General features: G+C 41.7%; 3 protein-coding genes across 5 annotated transcripts in view; 2 read left to right on the top strand and 1 right to left on the bottom strand.

Annotated features, from left to right (window-relative positions):
* Positions 1–333: 333 nt before the first annotated feature.
* dlx6a (distal-less homeobox 6a) lies at positions 334–1,910 on the top strand. The gene is made up of 3 exons (XM_062028737.1): positions 334–1,043; positions 1,188–1,381; positions 1,441–1,910. The coding sequence occupies exons 1-3, from the start codon at positions 722–724 to the stop codon at positions 1,678–1,680; spliced, it is 756 nt and encodes a 251-aa protein (XP_061884721.1). The 5' UTR covers positions 334–721; the 3' UTR covers positions 1,681–1,910.
* Positions 1,911–3,846: 1,936 nt separating this feature from the next.
* dlx5a (distal-less homeobox 5a) lies at positions 3,847–5,377 on the bottom strand. The gene is made up of 3 exons (XM_062028739.1): positions 4,868–5,377; positions 4,499–4,683; positions 3,847–4,343 (listed from the first exon to the last, which is right to left on the bottom strand). Exons 1-3 carry the CDS (start codon positions 5,217–5,219, stop codon positions 4,020–4,022), a joined length of 861 nt encoding a protein of 286 aa, XP_061884723.1. The 5' UTR covers positions 5,220–5,377; the 3' UTR covers positions 3,847–4,019.
* A 2,911-nt stretch (positions 5,378–8,288) lies between these two features.
* The window catches only part of ago2 (argonaute RISC catalytic component 2), a 45,630-nt gene continuing 30,979 nt past the window's right edge, over positions 8,289–22,939 (top strand). For 2 of the 3 annotated variants that reach the window (XM_062029257.1, XM_062029258.1), the window contains exons 1-7: positions 8,289–8,555; positions 15,422–15,469; positions 17,245–17,425; positions 17,511–17,631; positions 17,707–17,888; positions 22,491–22,627; positions 22,688–22,822. In XM_062029257.1, the coding sequence (XP_061885241.1) occupies positions 8,537–8,555; positions 15,422–15,469; positions 17,245–17,425; positions 17,511–17,631; positions 17,707–17,888; positions 22,491–22,627; positions 22,688–22,822 (823 nt within the window). In that variant the 5' untranslated portion in view covers positions 8,289–8,536. Of the gene's footprint in view, positions 8,556–15,399; positions 15,470–17,244; positions 17,426–17,510; positions 17,632–17,706; positions 17,889–22,490; positions 22,628–22,687; positions 22,823–22,939 lie in introns of those variants that run through there. The other variant, XM_062029256.1, reaches the window with a different exon arrangement.

Raw genomic sequence — 22,939 nt, forward strand, 5'->3', positions numbered from 1 at the left:
TGAATACCATTTCTTTAAAATTCGAATCATTCATTTTTTTTATTGATTCTTGAAAATGATGACTCGAAATGAGTAATGATCGCGATGATGAAATATGTAACTAACAAGATGTTGTTGTTTTAAACATATAGCAAAGTAAATCATTCCGAGGACTAATAAACGAGTGTAAACACTGCTGGTTGATTATTTGGATGTGCATTTTGCATGGTGCGTAATGCGTAATTTGGGTGTTTGGGTTGGAGGTGGGGGTGGGGGGATGAAAAGCGATAGGGCGATTCCGAGCGGCTCAGCTTGTCTGTGGGAATTAGGCGTCTTTCCCACCCTATATTCTTCCCCCCGTCGTCGTCGTAGGAGCTGGTAAGGTGGGTTAACTCCAGCTCAAGTCTCCCTTGCAAAGCGCGCACAGCCCTTGCACGATGACGTCGACGAGAATGACCAATAGGAAGGCGCTGCCCTCTGGAGACAAACCATTTTACTTGTAGCGTCTGCACCAAGTCTGCGAGCAAGGGCGCAATTTTAACAGTAAAAAAAATCTCCCAGCTCATCGCTGACTTTGGCCGCAGAATCGCGCCTCGGGGACTTTAGGACGCGTCATTCCGGGGTAAGACGGAGAGCGGCATCAGGAGAAGGAGAAGGAGGAGGAGGGGAGAAAGGCAGCAGATATTTTTTGTTCTGGTCTTGAGAGAGAGGAGGGAGAGTGCTCTCAAGGCAGGAAAATTCGATGATGACCATGACTACGATGGCTGACGGTCTGGAGGCTCAGGACTCGTCCAAGTCTGCGTTCATGGAGTTTGGCCAGCAGTCCCACTCGCAGCAGAGCTCGCCGTCGATGGCGGGCGCGCATTACCCTCTGCACTGCCTCCACTCGGGCTCGCACCACCAGCAGCAGCAAGACAACAGCAGCGGCGGCGGCGGCGCTTACCCGGCCGGCAACACCTACAACCGCTCGCTAGCCTACCCGTACGTCAGCCACCCGCACCACAGCCCATACCTGCCTTCGTACCACACCAACACGGGGGGACAGACGCGGCTGGACGGCGCAGGTAAGACAGCCGTCGTGCGTAAAAGCCACCCAAAAACGCAAACACCTCCCTGTCGTTAGCATCGCATGGGCATGTCGCTAGCAGGGGGGGGGGGGGGGGGGGAAGCCGGTGAATGAATAATAACCGCCGCTCTTTTTGTTGCAGAGCAGCAGAAAACGACAGTGATCGAAAACGGGGAGATTCGTTTTAACGGCAAAGGCAAAAAGATCCGCAAACCCAGGACCATCTACTCCAGCTTGCAGCTCCAAGCGCTCAACCATCGCTTCCAGCAAACCCAGTACCTCGCCTTACCGGAACGAGCCGAGCTGGCCGCCTCTTTGGGGCTGACGCAAACCCAGGTACGCACACACACACACACACACAGTGGAGCGCGCTAATCCTTTTGCGTTACGCGCAGGTCAAGATCTGGTTCCAGAACAAGAGGTCAAAGTTCAAGAAGCTGCTCAAGCAAGGCGGCAACCCGCACGAGAGCGACCCCATGCCGGGCTCCATGAACCTGTCCCCGCGGTCCCCCTCCATCCCTCCAATATGGGACGTCTCGGCCTCGTCCAAAGGAGTAAACATGGCGGCCAACGGCTACATGCCGGGCTACTCCCACTGGTACTCATCCCCGCACCAGGACTCCATGCAGAGATAGACTCACCTGGGGACCATTTGGGAACGGAGGGGGGGGTTTTTTTTGTAGTCATGTTCGTTATTGGCGTCCACTGCAGTGGACATTTGCTTGCTGTGACACCATGTCCACTGCAGAGGACATGTGTTTGTAAATATGACGTGTACATATCTTTTTATGTTCTGTCTGTGTGTGGCTTTTGAAACAAACCAATAAAATCCAAACAAGCAGGCTCATATTGGGCCAACATCGCATGCAGAAAAATACTTTTTTTGGTGTGCATTTCGGTTTGAAAGGCAGGAAATGAACTTACCCTGAAGCTGCAGCCTCCGCGCAGCTCCGGCCCTTCTTGCCACCTTCGCCCCAATTACTGCGCGTATTGACGACATGTTTGCTCCCCGTCCCCGCGGCCTAATGCGGGCGCCTCAATGCCAAGCTCCGCGGGATCGATGCGGAACAAAGCGGCAGCTGCAGCGGCGTTCAATATGAAGGAGATATTTGGGACAATTTGTGGCTTTTTATCCAAGTGAGCCTCCCCACCCCCCCTCCTCCACTCTTTTCTCAGAAATGCGGGCATAATTAGGGTAATTTTTTGATGTAGCCCCGCTGATTACAGCGTTTTTACCGTCAAAGATAATTACCTGTAATTTTCCACCACTTTAATACTAAAAAGGCATCTTTATTTTGCTTTGGATGGAGCGCGGATGGAACAAAAGGGGGGAATTATTCCCGTATTCATATACAAATTGCCGAGAATGGGGGCGCCTGGTGCAGGGGATATTATGTGAAAATGCAGCTGTCAAAGTCGTGATGCCCCGCTGGTGTACATTCAGGCTATACCTGCATGCAAAGTACACACACGCACACACACACGCACACACTCTGCGGGGGCCCTGTCTGGCCCATGCAAGCATGCAAACGCGGGTAAACATCAACAAGACTGCACAAATATCACAAATAAAACATTTCATTTGGGCAATGCGGATGACATTCACTTTAAAAACACCAGTGTTTATGACTAAAAAAGGTGTTTCTGCTCTGTATTAAATGTAAATAATACTAGTAGTACTTGAAAAAATAAATACAAGATATAAAGTGCTGCACCACTGCAACACAACTTAATGTCGCACAAAGAGCCTGTCACAGAACAAAATAAACATTACACCAAATAAACGCAGAATATGAGGTCAACACAAGCTTACCTTATTTATCAAACCTTCTTAAAAAAAAAAACTGCCGCATGCCGGGCGGTGGTAAGCAAATCCAGGTGCACGGGAAAGTGTTTGCGCACCGGCGAGAGGCGCTTATATATTGCCTGCAAAATTAGCTGTTATTACTGTCACTGTTTAGTGATGGGAGAGCGAGGAGAGAAGGTGGGGGAAAAAAAAGAAAAAGGCTCTCTGCAATCAAGAACCGTGCGCATCTTTGCAAATTATAGGTAATTGTCAATGTCCAGATTATGATAATGGTGGCCGCTATAATCCTGCACGGGGAATAATTATTGTGGAGTAGCTGTCCAGTAAAATGGACTCTTTTTCTACCCCAAAATTTTGCACCAAAAAATAGGCAGGGGTGGTGGGAGTGGAAAATAGCAATAAACGGTCGCTCTCCATATAAGAGTGGAAATGTGCGTGATTTCATTGCGTGGGTTACAAGACGCGCGCGCCTGTCAGGTGGATTCGGAAGGTTCGCCCCTGTGCGCATGTGCAAGGAAAATGCACGGCTTTTCCACGGGTTTTCTTCTAAGTGGCAAGGTTTGTTTAGCGGTCGTCACGGTGGCCGCTAATAACACGGCGAGAGACGGGACCAGGCCCGGAAGGTGGGCTCGCGTGGCTGCCGCCGGAGCGCGGAGCTCCGGCGGCAGCCACATACCCCCCCCCCCCCCCCCCCCCCCACAGGAATGCGGATTGGGCGTGCTCGCCCCCTTTCTGCCATTCAAAGCCTTTCATTGTGGGGGGTGCGAGGGGAAAAAAACCGTTTTCCTTCTTTTCTTTATTTAAAAACAATTTTTGGATTTATAAGCAATTTGCTTTATTTAATATAGAAACATCTTTTTTTCTGTAAACATGTTATGTGTGGGGTGGAAAAATGGTGATTTGAGCATTAAAAGCACTTTTAATATTATTATTTATTTCTGTGCAGGATTTTTCTGAGTAAATAAGGGAAGAGAAGGATAGCTCCATTGTCCATTTAAACGTTTAATAGTCTTCCAAAATGCAATAAATTACATGCACACATTTACACATTTTACACCTTGTCTTCTAGGACTGCCAAATACATTGCATATTCCCCTGAAATGTCAACACAAGTCCATAGAAGTTTTTTTTTTTTTTTTCAACAAAAAGTGAAATTAACATTTTTTTTCAATATAACGTCCCCGCTCCGAGAGCCAAAGAGTGTTGTATAGAGTTCGGGCTCTGCAAGTGGGAGGCCTGCACCGAGGTGCCGGTTGAGGCTGTGTACCAAGACCCCGAGCTTTCCAAAAAATTCGAGGCCGACGTGTTGATGATGTTTTGGGGCTGGAGGCTGTGGGGCCTGGACGGCCCGTGTGGGTCCCACACCGCCGGGGACTGTGGAGAGTTGCACGCCATGGGGTCGCTGGAGCTCGGACTGTGCTCCGGTGGAAGCTCGCCGTTTTTCATGATCTTCTTCATTTTAGATCTCCTGTTCTGGAACCAGATTTTCACCTGGAACGCGGCAAGAAAATGAAGAACGTTAGGATGGATTACGAACATTAGGATACTATTATACCCGCGCAGCGCTTAAATTGTTTGTTTTGTTCTTTCAAATCAGCAAAAAAAAAAAAAAAAGTCAAAATTAAATTGTTAATGAAAAAGCCCACCTGTGTTTGCGTGAGACCGAGGGAAGCGGCCAGTTCGGCTCTCTCCGGCAGGGCCAGGTACTGGGTGTTCTGGAACCGTCTTTGCAGGGCGGCCAGTTGGAAACTGGAGTAAATCGTCCGAGGTTTTCTCACTTTTTTCGGCTTTCCGTTGACCATCCTAACCTCAGGTTCCGCAATGTCCTTTTCTGTAAAAAAAAAAATAATAATAAATACAAAAACCAACAAGGATTAAAAAAACTGCGACGAGTTTACAATAACAGCACTTTTGTTCTTACTACACAAATGTAAAAAAAAAAAAAACGAATAACATTTGATTGAATTTAAATGCATTTCCGGAAAAATCCAAACAATTCGAATGCATGATCTAACCTTGCGGACTCAGTTGAGGTCTGCTGTAAGAACCAGCATACTGGTGGTAAACGGGGGTGGTGTACGAGCTGTAGTCTGTGTAAGCCTTGGTCGGGAAACTTCCAGCGGATCCGTTTACGGTTGGGTACTGGTACTGGTACGCATTGAGCGGCTTTCCGTATGAAGTGGAAGTCGGCGAGCAGTAGCCGTGAGAGACTCCAGCGGCGGGACTATAGTAGCCAGAATCCGTGGCGGTGGACTCGGGTAAAGTAGGAGATTCCTGAGACGGATGATGCATGGTGGAAAGCTGGAAAGAATTCTGGAAATCTGCTGGTTTCACACTCGGGATTCTCCGGTCGAATACTCCAGTCATAGTTCTCAAGCGAAGTCTTTTTTAAATGTCAATGAGTGAAAAAAAAAAACTGATGCAGATTGGCTCCAGAATGGAAACTATACAGGCATTGTGGGAATAGTCTCAGGTCGTCGGGCTCTGGTGAAGACTGCAGCCAGGCGCGCAGCAAAGACTTGGTTAAATCCTAAACGCGCGCTTACGCACTGCAGGGAGGATCTGGTTCCATTGGCCAGGGCGCACACAGACTCAGCTACACCCAATTCACACTGCTGGCTTCCTTATAGGCGGGGAACCACCCGGTAATGTGCAGTGTGGAATCAATTAAAGTGGTGGCTACTAGACGTACGGCATTGTTTATACACAAAACTTATCTTTAACAAATAAAGCATAGTATTAGTGCATGTTTTCAATGTAACACACATTGATATACAACTGTATTATAATTTGGTAAGCCACAACGCAAGTTCAAATGACCATGCAACCGTTTTAAACACACTAAACACATCCAAACATTTTAATCGATGTTTGTGCGTCAATGTTGATGCATTTCCTGGTGCCAGCACAAGAAAACACTGCTAGGATTGAGTGGTCAACAGCGACGCTTAGTGGTACAATTGTGTAACTGCATATGACGCCCAGTACTGGGGAAAAAAACGCATGGCAAAGTCGACCCAAGTACCCGGATGTGGTGAAATCTAAGCACAAATTTGAAATACAATTGAAACATAACGAATATTAAAAGTTGAATTCAAGCTTCAGTATCACTTCAGGCATGATATATGCGCTAACAGGCAAAAATATTAGGTATACATGCCGAGTTTAGTTTAGTCATAACAAATAGTGTGTACCAGATGCCGGCTGCTGTTGCTATAAAAAAAAAACATTATGGCTATTGTATATTAACATTTACATAGTAACGGTTTTTTTGGCTCAATATGTAAAAAAAATAAAATTAAAATTAAAAAAAAACCTACTTACTAGACGCTGGCTTCCACAACCCGGAAGTTAATTTACATTCTGGTTGACGTATTAATAAGTTGAATATTATACATTTTGCATGCATATTTAAACAGTAAAGATATCCCGGGATGCACATTGTTGTATTCAGAATTTTAAATACACTTGATTTACAAAAAACAATACATTTGAGTCATTCACAATTATACAAGAACAAAAACTCCCCCATAAAACGTTAAAATAAAAATGTTAACCATCACATGTTGTGATTATTACGACAAATGTTAAATTCCAGACAACCAAAAATGAACCAATAATGTAACTATAGAGCCTCAAATTCCACTTAAAAAATATGATTGATGCTTTATTTGAGGCTTTATGTGAGATTAGTCATTAATAGTAGCTTGGTTTATTTATTTTTTTAAATGCATTAAAGTTATTTTATATTGTGTTATTTGTGCGAAAAGCTCATCGGGTTAAGACTAGATCTGACTGATCTAAGTTAAACAAAATATCCAACCAATCTAAATCGTAGACAATATCTGACTAAGCTAAGTCTATGAGCATGAACTGATGAAGCCTACTTGGATAAGAGGCGAAATGTCTTCTAAAACAAACTAAAACCGTCCAGTTGCGTTCGATTGAATTCCCTGAGAACACCTGTGACACCTATTTAACATTTAAAACTGCACTGAAACAGTGGTTGAAAACTAATCAGACGCACAATTAGATTATTCACATGTATGTTTGTTTTTGTTTGTTATTTGTTAGTTTTTTGTCCATGGTCTGTGCTTATGGTATGCTTGTAATGTGTAATGTCTTGTGATTTATGTATTCTTTTGTATCGTGAATAGAGATGTCCGATAATATCGGACTGCTGATATTATCGGCCGATAAATGCTTTAAAATGTAATATCGGAAATTATCGGTATCGGTTTCAAAAAGTAAAATGTATGACTTTTTAAAACGCCGCTGTACAGAGTGGTACACGGACATAGGGAGAAGTACAGAACAACAATAAACCTCAAAGGCACTGCCTTTGCGTGCCGGCCCAGTCACATAATATCTACGGCTTTTCACACACAGAAGTGAATGCAATGCATACTTGGTCACACTGAGGGTGGCCGTATAAACAACTTTAACACTGTTACAAATATGCGCCGCACTGTGAACCCACACCAAACAAGAATGACAGACACATTTCGGGAGAACATCCGCACCGTAACACAACATAAACACAACAGAACAAATACCCAGAACCCCTTGCAGCACTAACTCTTCCGGGACGCTCCAATATACACCCCGCTACCCCCGAACCCACTAGGGCCATAGCATATCAGTATGTGGAATTAAATTATGGAATGGATTAAGTAAAGAAGTTAAACAATGTACTGATATGATCCAGTTTAAGAGGTTGTTCAAAGTAATGGTGCTTACAGTACGAAGAAGAATAATTATGAGAAACACAATCAATCTGATTGAAAATGGGATATTCTTCATCTCAGTATGTTTATCATGACAAAAACTGCTGTATTAATCATTCACCGATGTCATTGTGCTACAAAAAGAAGTCAGTAAATGAATGTATGTATTAGTAAACGCTCTGAAGTGGGAAAGGGGTAGGATTAAATAAGCTTTGCTTCTTCCTACTCCTTTTCGGACATGATTTAAAGTGAAATGATATCGGAATATCGGATATCGGCAAAAAAAAAAAGCCATTATCGGACATCTCTAATTTGATTGATTGAGACTTTTATTAGTAGGTTGCACAGTGAAGTACATATTCCGTACAATTGACCACTAAATGGTAACACCCGAATAAGTTGTTCAACTTGTTTAAGTCGGTGTCCACTTAAATTGATTCAGATACAGATATATACTATCATCATAATACAGTCATCACACAAGATAATCACATTAAATTATTTACAATCAGGGGTGTGGCCTGTTGAATGTTTACTGTATTAACCTGCCTTAGGACGACGGATAAACATTACCTATTGTGCTAACTCCAGCATATTTACATTGTTGCTCTATGTTGATGAATATGCATTGTCCTAATTCAAATAAATAAATAAAACACAGGCTAATAAGACGACGTGAGCGACACCGGAAGTGCGCAGAGGGGAACTCTCTCGCTTCACCGAGCTGGTTCATCTACGCTAGTTTTTGACTCGGCTACCGTTTGTGAGTTGGGGGGATGGGGCCGTGTTGAGGATGAGCGACTCCAAGCATTTACCACATTTACGTATTTCTCCGCTCGAAATCCCTTCTTATGTACAGATAACTATTTTTGGACCACGCATGAGTTTCGACTTTCATTTGAAAACATAAAGTGGGGTGCTTTTAGGGCCACGACACTGGTTTTTAAAGTCGACAAAATGTACTCCACTGCTGGAGGTAAGTGGCACAAGCTAACACAAGCTAAGTGATGCAGCTAGCAAAGATGTCCACAGTTCTCTTTTTTTACTAAACCTTGTGTTGGAGTGTCAGTTTGAAGCTGGTTTTTACCGAGCTGCTTCTCACAACCCTTCAAGTTTGTTGTTTTGCTCAGCATAAAATGGAACATTAACTGGGGAGCAAGCTTAGCTAACTTAGCCTGCTGTTAGCCAAGTTAGCACACCTCGTTCATCCAAACTTGAGTGTATGTTGGTAGCTTCCAAATGCTAATGGCTTGAGTTATTCCGATTATTATTACATATGTCATAATAGTCTTCACCATATTATTTATATCGACATTATACCTCCCTTGAGTTGGATATATAGTCAGCGCCTGGTCATGCTATTTAATCTTATCACCCATTAGTGCTCTGCATTGAAAGCGATGTTATATCAACAGTTTTGTTTATAAATGTAATCCAGTTTGGATGTAATTTGTTTCACATACACAGAGTATATTTTACTTTAAGGTTATCTGCAGAAAGGGTGGCTCCTCGTTTACAAGATTAGCAACTTGTTTCAACCCTTCTGGCTGCATGTTGATAACACATTTTGAGGGTTGTGCACTTAAAGTATGTGCAGAAGCTTTTGGCGAATTATTGAAGTAAAACCAGGAATATGCTGTAGTTTAAGTTGCTTATTGTTTATGTTGTCCCCATACCAATATTCTGGTAACGGTACTGAAATGTAATCCGATAGTTTTCAAAATGACCACAAAAAATGTAATTATTGACTTCATTTCAATACATTAGACTAGGGCTGGGCGATATGGCCTTTTTTTTAATATCTCGATATTTTTAGGCAATGTCACGACTCACGATACACGATATACATCTCAATATTTTTGCCTTAGCCTTGAATGAACACTTGATACATATAACCACACCAGTATGATGATTCTATGTGTCTACATTAAAACATTCTTGTTCATACTGCATTAATATATGCTTTTTTTTTTAACTTTCATGCAGATAGGGAAATCACAACTAAGTCAATTTACCAAAATTGTATTTATTAAACAGTTATTAAGCAGTGGCACAAACATTCATGTCATTTCAAAACAGAAAGTGCAAGATTGTCAGAGACATTTTAAAACAAGCTATAAGTGCACTTTTGTGACTGATGTCACCAAGATGACATATCAAAACAACACTAAATTAAAGTGTAGTTTTTGTGCAGAACGCCACAACAATAGTTTAAAACAAATAAAGTGCACTTTTGTGCATGATGTCACACAAGATAGTTCAATAACTGTCAAATAAAAATGAGCTGCATAATAGGTTCCTGTGGACGTTATCTCCTTCTGTTGTTGACTCTTTTTTTTCATACGGTGTTGATCTGGAAATAGTTGCTTCGCCATTTTGTTGGTGTGGCATCGGCCGGAGATGTTGACATGCAGAGTTTCAAGCACTCTTCGTTCTCTGGCGGGTGACTTTTCAAATTATGCTACATTAGCAGTGCTGCTACTTTTTGTAGCAACGCTTTTGCCGCATAAATGTTGAACATATTCCCGCTTGAAGCCAAACCACTGCCGGACGATGGACCCCGTGCTGTTTTTCTTGGGAATTAATTCTTCAATCCAATCCAATCCACTTTATTTATATAGCACATTTACACAACAAGAATGTTTCCAAAGTGCTGCACAGCCATGTTGAAAACAATATTAAAAACAATATTAAAAACGATATTAAAAATAATATTAAAAACAATATTATGCTACACCAATGACTGAATAAAATCAAAGAATAAATGAATAGAAAACCAATACAGAGACAATATAAAAAATAAATATGATTAAAAACGATTTTAAAGGGTAAAACCAATTAAAACAGTAAAATAGACATCAAAATTTATAACCCTAACCCTAACCACACAGGACAACAGAGGACAGAAGACCACACAACTCACGTAGTGTTAAAAGCCAAAGAATAAAAGTGGGTCTTAAGACGAGACTTAAAACACTCCACTGTGGGAGCAGTTTGAACATGGAGGGGCAGAGTGTTCCAGAGTTTAGGGCTGACCACAGAGAAGGCCCTCTCTCCCCTGGTTTTAAGTCTCGTCCTGGGCACCACGAGCTGGAGCTGGCTCTCGGACCTCACAGCGCGCGCAGGTGTGTAAATTTGGATGAGGTCCGAGATATACTGAGGTGCCAGTCCATGTAAAGCTTTAAAAACAAACAGCAAGGATTTAAAATCAATTCTAAAATTCTTCCTCCATTTGTTACCAGAGTCGCACCTTCTCTCTCTCGTATTACCACCCGCACCTCACCGTTAGCATCACAGCTAACGTTACCATGTCGCTACCTCTCTGCTCCGCGGGAGCGTGTGACGTTGCACACGTGACGTGTGTAAGAAGGTGCGCTTGGTTTACGTCTCTGAGAAGGAGAGACAAGAAAGAGTGAGAAACGCATGTAGTGTAATGCCCGCAGCTAAAAGCAACTGCGTGAGAACGTATACTCCCACAGAGACAAACCCGCGATATATCGAGTATATCGATATATTGCCCAGCCCTACATTAGACATATGTTTGTTCTTGCAATCATAGAACAATTTGGGCATTAAATAAGAGTGAACATACCAGTCAAATGTGTCTTTCAGTCATTAGTAGTAGGGCTGGACAATTAATCACATTTTGATTTCGATTATGACTTCTTGTGATCATAAAAATATATAAATAGAAAAAAACGAACATTGGGCCGCGTAAGACGGTAAAACGGATGAGTGAGAAAAGAGCACGTTTACTAAAAGTTTGAGATGTACCGTGGTTGCTACTTTTTATTTGACAGAGTGCTAGAATAATTGCTAAACTCACAAAAAAGTAAGGCATTTCCATGCTGACGCAAGAATTGGCCAATAAAACAGAAACCGCTGTAAAACACAGAGTATCATGGAAATTGACATACATGTGCCATATTTTTCGGACTTTAGGGCCACCGGATTATAAGACGCTCTGCCGAGGAGCGGGTCTATTCAGGTCTATTTTCATACAAAAGGCACATTAAAGGGGTCACTGCTCACTGCTCCCCTCACCTCCCAGGGGGTGATCAAGGGTGATTGGTGAAATTCAGAGAATAATTTCGCCACCCCTAGTGTGTGTGTGACAATCATTGGTACTTTAACTTTAATATTATGATTTTTTTCTACATTTAAAAAAACTCCCATGTGGTCTACATAACGTGTAATGGTGGGTCTTTGATCAAAATGTTGCATGGATTATGTTTTACAGACCATCTTCAAGTCATCTTCTGACCGTGGTTTCAGGATGCGCCCTTTGGTGGCGGTCTTATTCACGTGGCTTTGACAGCGTCTTCTCCCCGTCATCTTTGGTGTAGCGTGCAAGGACGGGAGTGGAAGAAGTGTCAAAATATGGAGCTAACTGTTTTAATGACATTCAGACATGACTTAAATCAATAACGGAGCAGCATCTCCTCATTCGTGGCTCACTAGTGCAGCAACAACGCCGGAAATGTGAAAAACCGTCCGACCGGAACTCTCTAATAACTAAAGTTCTATAGTAGTTTTTGGCACTTCCATAGCGAGTCTACTGACAGATATAAGTTAGAAGTGTACGCTACTTTGTATTAGAAATGGCAACAGCGGAAAATGAATGCCCCATAACAAAAAGATAGAGAAAAAGAAGAAGCTTATCGACTACGGCGTCGACACGGACTAGATTGGCGGACGCGTGCACATTTTCAGGACTTATGCAGATCCCAAATACCCATCAGCAAGTACCAATAGGTAAGAAAAGTTGGTTTTGCATAATATTGCAAAACAAAACGTCAAATAATATGTCTGCTACTAGGTGCCATTTTGCGGCCCTTATACACACACCATAATGATACCGTATGTTGAAGCACAGTACGTCTGACTATGGTAGCCGTAATGCTCAGACAATCCATCAAGCGGTATGGCTTCTTAGCTTACCAAAGTCGTACTAAAACATTTTGACAGATTTTTGAGCACCGTGTGTAATGTTCGATACCCTCAATGAAACATCAAAGTTTTGGTGTTGTTTACTGGTGTCATCTAGCAGTCCACATGTATCTCTTATGTGTGACTGCCATTTACTAGTCATACTTATCATTACGCCATGTACCAAATAAAATTGCTTGGAGTTCGGTAAGCACAACCAGAATTATTCCGTTCATTAGGCGCAACGGGTTATAAGGCGCACAGTTGATTTTTGAAAAAATGAAAGTATTTTGGAAAGTGAAATTATGTTATTGTGAGTACAAGGAACATTTGTTTGGGAAAAGACTGTGTCGTGTACTGCTCATTTATCCCCAAAACACAGCCTGAACTAAACAATGTGGAGATGGACACTTGAAACGGCGACTAAACTAGGAAGCTAAAGCTAGCAAGAAAAATCATACACCCACAACACATTTCATCTGTTGTGTTATTGTGAACGACATCATGGATGTAACATCAATTTACAAACAGCAGTCACAACTTGAGAGGCCCTCTCTTTTTTTTAAACAGCCTCAAGTCGCCTCTACTCGTCAAGCTGAGAACAACAACACAGCACACCCAACCCCTTCACAATAATAGCGTGGTGTGCCACGTCTGGTATGACTGGGCTAACAAAATCAAAGGTTTCAAAAAAGTACTTTACACAAGCATAATGTACTTAAAGCACTTATTGATACATTTACACAATTTGTATGCTTTGACCTTCAAATACTGGTCAAAATTGTCCAAAGATGTATTACACCAATAAATGTGAGGATTTTGACATTTAATTAACAGACATTTTATTTAATTGTATTTGACACAAAAACACTCATTATGGTGGTAAAATGGGTGTAAAAGGTAAACATGGAATTAAAAAAAGGGGGAAAACTGAATTGAGTTTGTCATATTGCTATTGTTAATTTAATTTATTGCTGGTACTATTAATATGATTTTACTTGTTTATTTGTTACTAATTTATAGCCGTAGTTTTTAAAAATAAAAGTTTTATTTAAAGTTGAGTTTTGGCGGTGCAATAAATAATCATGTTTTTAAATGAAAGAATAATCGTGTTAATTGTGATTTCAATATCAATCAAAATAATCAAGATGATTATTTTTGCCATAATTGTCAATCCCTAATACAGTAATTAAACCAACGGGTTACAACGGTTCCGAATGTATGCAGTAACATATTGTTTTAGGAAAAGGATTATCTACTTCTACTTGTTCATTCACTGTTTATCTGCTTATTTTCTGTTTTAACATGTCCTATCTACACTTCTGTTCAAATGTAATAATCACTTATTCTTCTCTTGTTTGATACTTTACATAAGTTTTGGATGATACTACAAGTTTGGGTGTTAATTCAATACCAAGTAGTTACAGGATCATACATTGGTCATTAAATTCTCCTCTGTCCAGGGACTTATTTTTTGTGATGATAAAAAATATTGGTGTAAACATCGTAGTATCGACTATATACGGCTCTTGTACTTGGTATCGTTAAAGTGTATATTTGTATAGATCCACCCACCGGTTAGCTATTACTATGTTTAGCTGTTCCTCGTCCTGCAGGGATGATACTTGTAAGAACCGTAGTTAATTTGTTGCCACAGGGGTAAGGACTAGTGATTTAGAAGTAGCTAAAACACTGCGGAGGGACGTTATGTTTTAAAGCACCGCTTTCATAGCGACGCTCCAGTGTTTATAGCTTCGCCTGTATTGTTAGTTTTTAAGTCAAAATGCGTCCATTCTCCCTTTCTATCTCCGCTTGTAAATGCTCTGCTGTGTGTTGACTAACATGCGCCTCGGCTCAGATTACCAGCAATGTCACCACAGCGCGCCATCATGTCCATGAAAGAAATGTACCGTTGTTTATCAAAGGCAGGATAGTACCTTTTTTTTTTAATTAATTCGTACCGGTATACCGTACAACCTTAGAGCTAGAGCAGTGGTCCCCAACCACCAGTCCGGGGACCGGTGGTTAGTCACGCATTTGCTACCGGGCCGCAGAGAAACATTAAGTAATTTATAAATGACTGCATTTTCTCCGACGTGACTTTGGTCTGTCCCTCTAAACGCACCAATAAGCTTGTTTATAGATGTACAATAAAACTGCTCATAGGAAGTTGCCATTTCTTATATTTGTTATAACTTTGTGACATGATACAATGCACATTAATGGACATATAAAATATAAATGTGACGGATTGTAGCCAAAGGCTGATTTCCATCTGCATCTCATTGCAAAGAAACAAGCCCAGGGCTCCCACTAATTCAGCGTTCTAGGGAGTTGTATTTTTCATGCACTTATTTTTGCTGTATTTATCTGGCAGAAGTGGAAAGCCGGTCCCTGAAAATAATGTCTACGTCAAACCGGTCCGTGGTGCAAAAAAGGTTGGGGACCACTGAGCTAGAGGTGGGCGAAATAATCGATTTTTAGATGCATCGCAATTCGGACATGGACGATTATAAAATCAAATAGTAAACATCAATAATCAATTTATTTATTGTAAATAAAATACTGCAAACAGTTCTTAAATTGGGCTGACTGTAGCGAGCCACCTCACAGAGGAATCCGACAAGCTCCCTAATTATAGGGCACTTATGTTCCAGTTTTGCACACATTTTCATTAATTTAATAAATGTGAGCACTAATTTAACTGTTTCTTATTACAAATGCACTGTTTTTGAAAGTTGCAAGTGATGAACGCTTATTTAGTCAAACAAAAATAAATGTTAAACTGCATCAATATACATAAGTTAAAGATGGATTAATCGTAGCTCCTGAATGGTAATCGAATTGTGAGGTGCCCAAAGATTGCCAATTCTACTTAGAGCACTATTAACATGTATTTTTCCTCCCGTTTAGCTACTGAAATGTTTGAGGGACCCCGTTCCTCTGGGTCAGCAAGCTCTGGTAAGTTTAACTTGTATGTATGGGTCTATCCCATTTTATCATTTCATAATGACTTATCAACATGTTTCAAAATACATTTTTAAATGATGCATTTTCTGTTCTACAGAACATTGTGTTGTGCTCTAATAGGTAGCTAAGGGTAAAGATGGCTACAGGTTTTGCTGGTCTGGTCTGGTGTGCCAGCTTAATGAAACTTAATGAAGAATTTCTTGCAAACCGGTCGGACCGCTCTTTGTGCGGTTCAATTAAAAAAGTAAACATTTTGGCAGCTTCTGGAATTAAATGCATGGAACTGGGCTTTGTTTGCTGAAACCACGGGCGTAAATTGTTGGCAGTCGCCGCTGCAACCATTAGCTGTGTTGTCAGCATTTTATGTTAGCTTTGACATCGATCACGTCAAAGCTGCGTTATTGATGTAGATGTAGAAGTGCATAAAAAGAGCTCATCTCCACTTTGACCGGACAGTTGTTTATGGCAGTCTTATGTAGCCCTCTCAAGTGCTATGCTGAATGTCCCACGGTACATCCAGCTGTTGTCATTCGACATCGCTCGCAGTAAAGGCTTGACAAAGTGGAGATGTGGTATTGAAGATGCAGGAGTTGAAGATGAAGTCCATCAGCAAGTTGTCATTCCAAAAGTGAGTTGAGTTTAGTAGCGCCATGATTAGCCGCCTAATGTTGTTATCAGTGTTACCTGGAAACGGAACTCGGCTTAGTGAAGATTTTTGAAATATTGCCACAACATTCTTAATAGAAAATAAGACAAATACTGCACTGTGATACACAAACAGACTTAATTTAAGGACTACTTAACAGAGTAGAATGCCCGCTAGGGATAATAAATAATAATAGATTTTATTTGTCACGCACTTTTTATTTAAATACATCTTAACATGCTACAGTTCAAACACATATTAAAACTATAAAAGCTTAGCCATTAAAACAGATACAATACTGAGACTAAAACACTATCAGTGAAGCATCAGTGGGTTTTCTAACAGTGTGTCCATTTATTTTTGATATTTAAAAACAAATGTAGTTAACAGATGTTTGTGTGTGCAAGTACTCTTTGAGCACATTCAACAATACTGCAACAAAGGTAACCATGATATGACATTTTGATATTGTTTCATCCCTCCAAGAGAGTTGGCTTCCACAATTGAATAGCGTAGACATCAAGGTTAGATAGGTAGATCAATGTAAGTTTAGATAGGGGTATGTCGGTTATATTTGGGAAAGACGTTAATGTCTCTTGTATTCATGTTAGCGTTTAAGCCAGCTAGCCATTAGCGCGCTAGCTTGCTTCTCCAGTATTTGGACAGCATCGACGGTCTGTGAGTTTATGAAAGTGCGGTTATCAATCACGGTTTCACGATCATTTGAATTTAAAACACTATTACCAACCCTACGGAGTTTTACCACAGCTTATCATTAAAAGCTGTATTCATTACATCCCTCGTCTAGCCTTTTTATAATTCACACTTTTTCTTTCCCTGCCTTTGTTGGAACATCATTTGTTTTGTTCCAAGCTGACTTGGAACAAGAGTGCAAGTATCAACAACCGACCATTCACGTCTATGAACAATTTAGAGTCTCCAACCAGCCTGTGTTTTAGGGACGTTGAGAGAAAAACCTTGCTGAAGCCCGCCTTGTTCTGACTGATGCGTTCATTGCAACATGGTTTTCGCAGTTTCCCATGCTACTTATTTTGAAAACTAAAAAAGCGCCATTAGGCGTCTTCCTGTTATTCTAACTGCGTGCGCCTCTCTGCTTTAGACCCGCCATCTTCTCCAGTGCCAGAATATGTCTTCAAGCCCCCATCAAGGCCAGACTTTGGCACCATGGGCAGGACAATCAAGCTGCAGGCCAATTTTTTCGAGATGGAAATCCCCAAACTGGAAGTGTACCATTATGATATTGACATCAAGCCAGAGAAATGTCCCAGGAGGGTCAACCGGTGCGTAGAAGTTTATGCTGGCTTCTTTTCAATGATGCTGTCAAAATGAAACCATGATCATTTGTTTGTTTTTCCCCCCTCTCAGTGAAATCGTAGAGCACATGGTCCAGCACTTTAAAACACAAATCTTTGGGGATCGAAAGCCAGTATATGACGGCAGAAAGAATCTGTACACTGCCATGCCTTTGCCTATAGGCAGAGACAAAGTAGGTGATGTTTTATTAACGTGCAAAAACACAAGAACTGAGCCAAAAACATCCGTTTCTTTATTCCTTGCCCAGGTTGAGCTTGAGGTGACCATTCCTGGCGAGGGCAAGGACCGCAGTTTCAAAGTGTCTATCAAGTGGGTGTCTTGTGTTAGCCTGCAAGCTCTTCACGAGGCGCTGTCGGGGCGGCTACCCAGCGTCCCTTTTGAGACCATACAAGCCCTGGATGTGGTCATGAGACATTTGCCCTCTATGAGGTTGGTCCGAACACATGGAATAAAAAAATGGTCACACATGCTTGGAGACCATGTTTCATAGTTTCGATTAGGAGTGTCCCGATGTCTGATGTTGAGTATCTAAAGCAGGGTGTCCAAACTATGTGCCGCGGGTGAAATGCGGCTCCATTTTGGAAAGACGTCACGGGTTTAATAAGGAATCTGGCCCGCAGGGATTCTCCACCTGAAGTTTCTGAATCTGACAAAATTATTTTTTGCCACCATCTTGAAGACATCATGTGTAATTCAGGTTAATTACCATGAATTGCTCTTTGAAATCTACCCAGCACAGCATGATCCAATCCAAACAACCTTTCCCATTAACGGTGCAAATAAACTAACACAACAAGTCAACACACATGATCACACACAACACAACTTGCTCACTGAACTTTGTGGATATTATAAAAAGAATTGTTCAAGCACAACATATAATATGAAAGTACACCCATTTAAAGGCCCTGCAATGCATGTTGGGAGAAATGCAAAGCACTCCCTCCACACTTATCCACATTTGACGCATTTTCGCTGCTTGATATTTCTGATTCATTACGTCACAGAAGTAAACAAGGTAGAAGTTGAGCTTTTACATACTCTTAATATCCAATTATATTATGTATTAATTAATATATATATATGTATATATATAAACATAAACATGTGTGTGTGTGTGTGTACATCTATATATACATATACTGTATATGTGTGTGTGTAATTGTGTGTGTATATATATATATACATACATATTTAAAAAAACAAACACAATCGCCTGATGAGTGGACAACCACGAAACAGGCATGTTGGGAAGAATCTTTGGTTCATTTGACTCTTTTTCATACTACTATACATACATATTCATATAAATACATATATATATAACAAAATGTACACATGTATATGTATAGGCTGTGGTTTGGACACCCCTGATCTAAAGATATTGGCTTGCATCTAAAATCTGCTATAAGCGCTCCAATACAAGCGGTCCTGTCACGCCTTAACTTGTGCAAAGCTGCGCAGCCTGTTATCATTTAAGGCCTCATTCACACTAAAGAACATTTGCAATTTTTTGGCCCATATGCGACCTGTAATGGATTTTTTCATGTCAATGTGAACAGTGCAATTCTGAATCTTTCATATCCGACCCAGGCCTCTTTCAATCAATCAATCAATGTTTATTTATATAGCCCTAAATCACAAGTGTCTCAAAGGGCTGTACAAGCCACAACGACATCCTCGGTACAGAGCCCACATACGGGCAAGGAAAAACTCACCCCAGTGGGACGTCGGTGAATGACTATGAGAAACCTTGGAGAGGACCGCATATGTGGGTAACCCCCCCCCCTCTAGGGGAGACCGAAAGCAACGGATGTCGAGTGGGTCTGACATAACATTGTGAAAGTCCAGTCCACAGTGGATCCAACACATCAGCGGGAGTCCAGTCCACAGCGGGGCCAACAGGAAACCATCCCGAGCGGAGACGGGTCAGCAGCGCAGAGATGTCCCCAACCGATGCACAGGCTAGTGGTCCACCCGGGGTCCCGGCTCTGGACAGCCAGCACTTCATCCATGGCCACCGGACCTATGCGACTCCCCCTCGCAAGGGACAGGGGAGAAGAGGAGAGAAGAAAAGAAACGGCAGATCAACTGGTCTAAAAAAGGGGGGGTCTATTTAAAGGCTAGATTATACAAATGAGTTTTAAGATGGGACTTAAATGCTTCTACTGAGGTAGCATCTCTAACTGTTACCGGGAGGGCATTCCAGAGTACTGGAGCCCGAATAGAAAACGCTCTATAGCCCGCAGACTTTTTTTTGGCTCTGGGAATCACTAATAAGCCGGAGTTCTTTGAACGCAGATTTCTTGTCGGGACATATGGTACAATACAATCGGCGAGATAGGCTGGAGCTAAACCGTGTAATATTTTATACGTAAGTAGTAAAACCTTAAAGTCGCATCTTAAGTGCACAGGAAGCCAGTGCAAGTGAGCCAGTATAGGCGTAATATGATCAAACTTTCTTGTTTTTGTCAAAAGCCTTGCAGCCGCATTTTGTACCAACTGTAATCTTTTAATGCTAGACATAGGGAGGCCCGAAAATAATACGTTACAGTAATCGAGACGAGACGTAACGAACGCATGAATAATGATCTCAGCGTCGCTAGTGGACAAGATGGAACGAATTTTAGCGATATTACGGAGATGAAAGAAGGCCGTTTTAGTAACACTCTTAATGTGTGACTCAAACGAGAGAGTTGGGTCGAAGATAATACCCAGATTCTTTACCGAGTCTCCTTGTTTAATTGTTTGGTTGTCAAATGTTAAGGTGGTATTATTAAATAGATGTTGGTGTCTAGCAGGACCGATAATCAGCATTTCCGTTTTCTTAGCGTTGAGTTGCAAAAAGTTAGCGGACATCCATTGTTTAATTTCATTAAGACACGCCTCCAGCTGACTACAGTCCGGCGTGTTGGTCAGCTTTAGGGGCATGTAGAGTTGAGTGTCATCAGCATAACAGTGAAAGCTAACACCGTACTTGCGTATGATGTCACCCAGCGGCAGCATGTAAATACTAAAGAGTGCAGGGCCAAGAACCGAACCCTGGGGAACTCCGCACGTTACCTTGACATAGTCCGAGGTCACATTGTTATGGGAGACGCACTGCATCCTGTCAGTAAGATAAGAGTTAAACCAAGACAAGGCTAAGTCTGACATACCAATACGTGCTTTGATACGCTCTAATAAAATATTATGATCGACGGTATCGAAAGCGGCGCTAAGATCAAGAAGCAGCAACATAGATGACGCATCAGAATCCATCGTTAGCAATAGATCATTAGTCATTTTTGCGAGGGCTGTCTCCGTAGAGTGATTTGCCCTGAAACCGGATTGAAAAGGTTCACAGAGATTGTTAGTCACTAAGTGTTCATTTAGCTGCTGTGCAACAGTTTTTTCGAGAATTTTGGAAATAAACGGAAGGTGGGAGACAGGTGGTATGTCGATATGAATCGGATATGTACGCGATGCGACTGCAGTGTGAACACTCCCATACTGCGATCACATTCATCTGACCAGAACGTCATCAACGTCTTAGCCAAAATAGAGGGTTACATAATAAATAGTTGACGAATGAGCAGAAAACTGGTGAAAATCATGTTTTAGGAACTTGTATCTATGTTCCACCACTTCTGCCTCCGACTGCTGGCAGACACATTCTTTGGAGCAGACGGGACAGTAAAATGTCCCCGCTAACTTCCAGAGCCAAAACACTTCCTTCTTCATTTTCTACACACAATAAATCAGTTCAGAAAATGTTGCCTTTGATAGCACCAAATCCTTGAAATGGTCACAAATACGCCAGTAATGAGACTAGAATGAAAGCCATGTTTACTTCTGTAAACACTGCAGCACGTGTGAAGTCAAGTCTGCACGCGGGTCAGATTGCCTTCACGTGAGACATCAAATTTTTTTGTAATGTAGTTGACTACATAAAAAGATTGAATTTGACAAAAAAAATCTGAATTAGACATCCGACCCTGCAGTGTGAACGCAGCCTAAATGTCCTCCACTAGAATACAAGAACAGACCAAACTTGTAAACATGGTACGCTAGAAGCGACTTGGAGCGAATAGCGACACAACAGCTAAGCACACAATCTAGATATACGTGTCTTTAAACAATGATACAGTCTAAGAACAGCACATCTGTCAATACGAACAAGTATGAAATATTATAGTTGAATATTACTCACACATACAAGGTCTCCAAGGCAGATACGTATTAGACCATATCAAGTATCAAGCGTGTTTGCATCATTCAACTGACTTCATTATTTTGGCCACTTGATGTTTCACAAAAACAATTACCACTCCACTTCAACTAAAAACAGCCAAAGTCTATTACAGATGGTTAATAAATAAGTTAGTGTTTCTAATATGTACCATTGTTCTCTGTTTGGGCAGCACGGTGGAACAGGGGTTAGTGCATGTGCCTCACAATACGAAGGTCCTGAGTTCAATCCCGGGCTCGGGATCTTTCTGTGTGGATTTTGCATGTTCTCCCCGTGACTGCGTGGGTTCCCTCCGGGTACTCCGGCTTCCTCCCACCGCCAAAAACATGCACCTTTGGGATAGGTTGATTGGCAACACTAAAGTGGCCTTAGTGTGTGAATGTGAGTGTGAATGTTGTCTGTCTATCTGTGTTGGCCCTGCGATGAGGTGGCGACTTGTCCAGGGTGTACCCCGCCTTCCGCCCGAATGCAGCTGAGATAGGCTATAGCACCCCCAATAGGGACAAGCGGTAGAAAATGGATGGATGTTCTCTGTTTGACCAATTTTCACTTGATCAAGCCTTTTCTTGCCCTGATGTGGGATCTGAGCAGAGGATGTCGTCGTGGCTTGTGCAGCCCTTTGAGACACTTGTGATTAAGGGCTGTGAAGGTCAACTTTAATTGATTGATTTTAACATTCCACATTACAAAATGATAAAATATCAGTATCGCATGGGATGTGAGCAAAGTTGTATCTGGACACTCTTACTTCCAGTAGCAATCATGTAACCAAATTGATAAATAATGTGACACTTTTGCAGGTATACTCCAGTAGGCCGCTCTTTCTTCACCCCCTCCGAGGGCTGTTCGAACCCCTTGGGCGGTGGTCGAGAGGTGTGGTTCGGCTTCCACCAGTCCGTCAGGCCTTCTCTTTGGAAAATGATGCTCAACATTGACGGTACATTTCAAACGCAATGAATCTGGAGTGTCACTTCATTCAAATGTTGTCCTGTTGCAGTTTCCGCCACCGCTTTCTACAAAGCTCAGCCTGTAATAGAGTTCATGTGCGAGGTCTTGGATTTCAAAAGCATTGAAGAACAACAGAAGCCCTTAACAGACTCTCAAAGAGTTAAATTTACCAAAGAAATCAAAGGTACTGTGTTTAATACATTTTAACGGGGTCCTGTGATGATTTTTGTCTTTTCAATATTGGATACTCATGTTACACAATGTCCAAGTGTCAAATCATAAGGTTGGTGAATTTGAGTGT

Source organism: Entelurus aequoreus, linkage group LG20 (assembly GCF_033978785.1).
Source record: "Entelurus aequoreus isolate RoL-2023_Sb linkage group LG20, RoL_Eaeq_v1.1, whole genome shotgun sequence".
NCBI lineage: Eukaryota > Metazoa > Chordata > Actinopteri > Syngnathiformes > Syngnathidae > Entelurus > Entelurus aequoreus.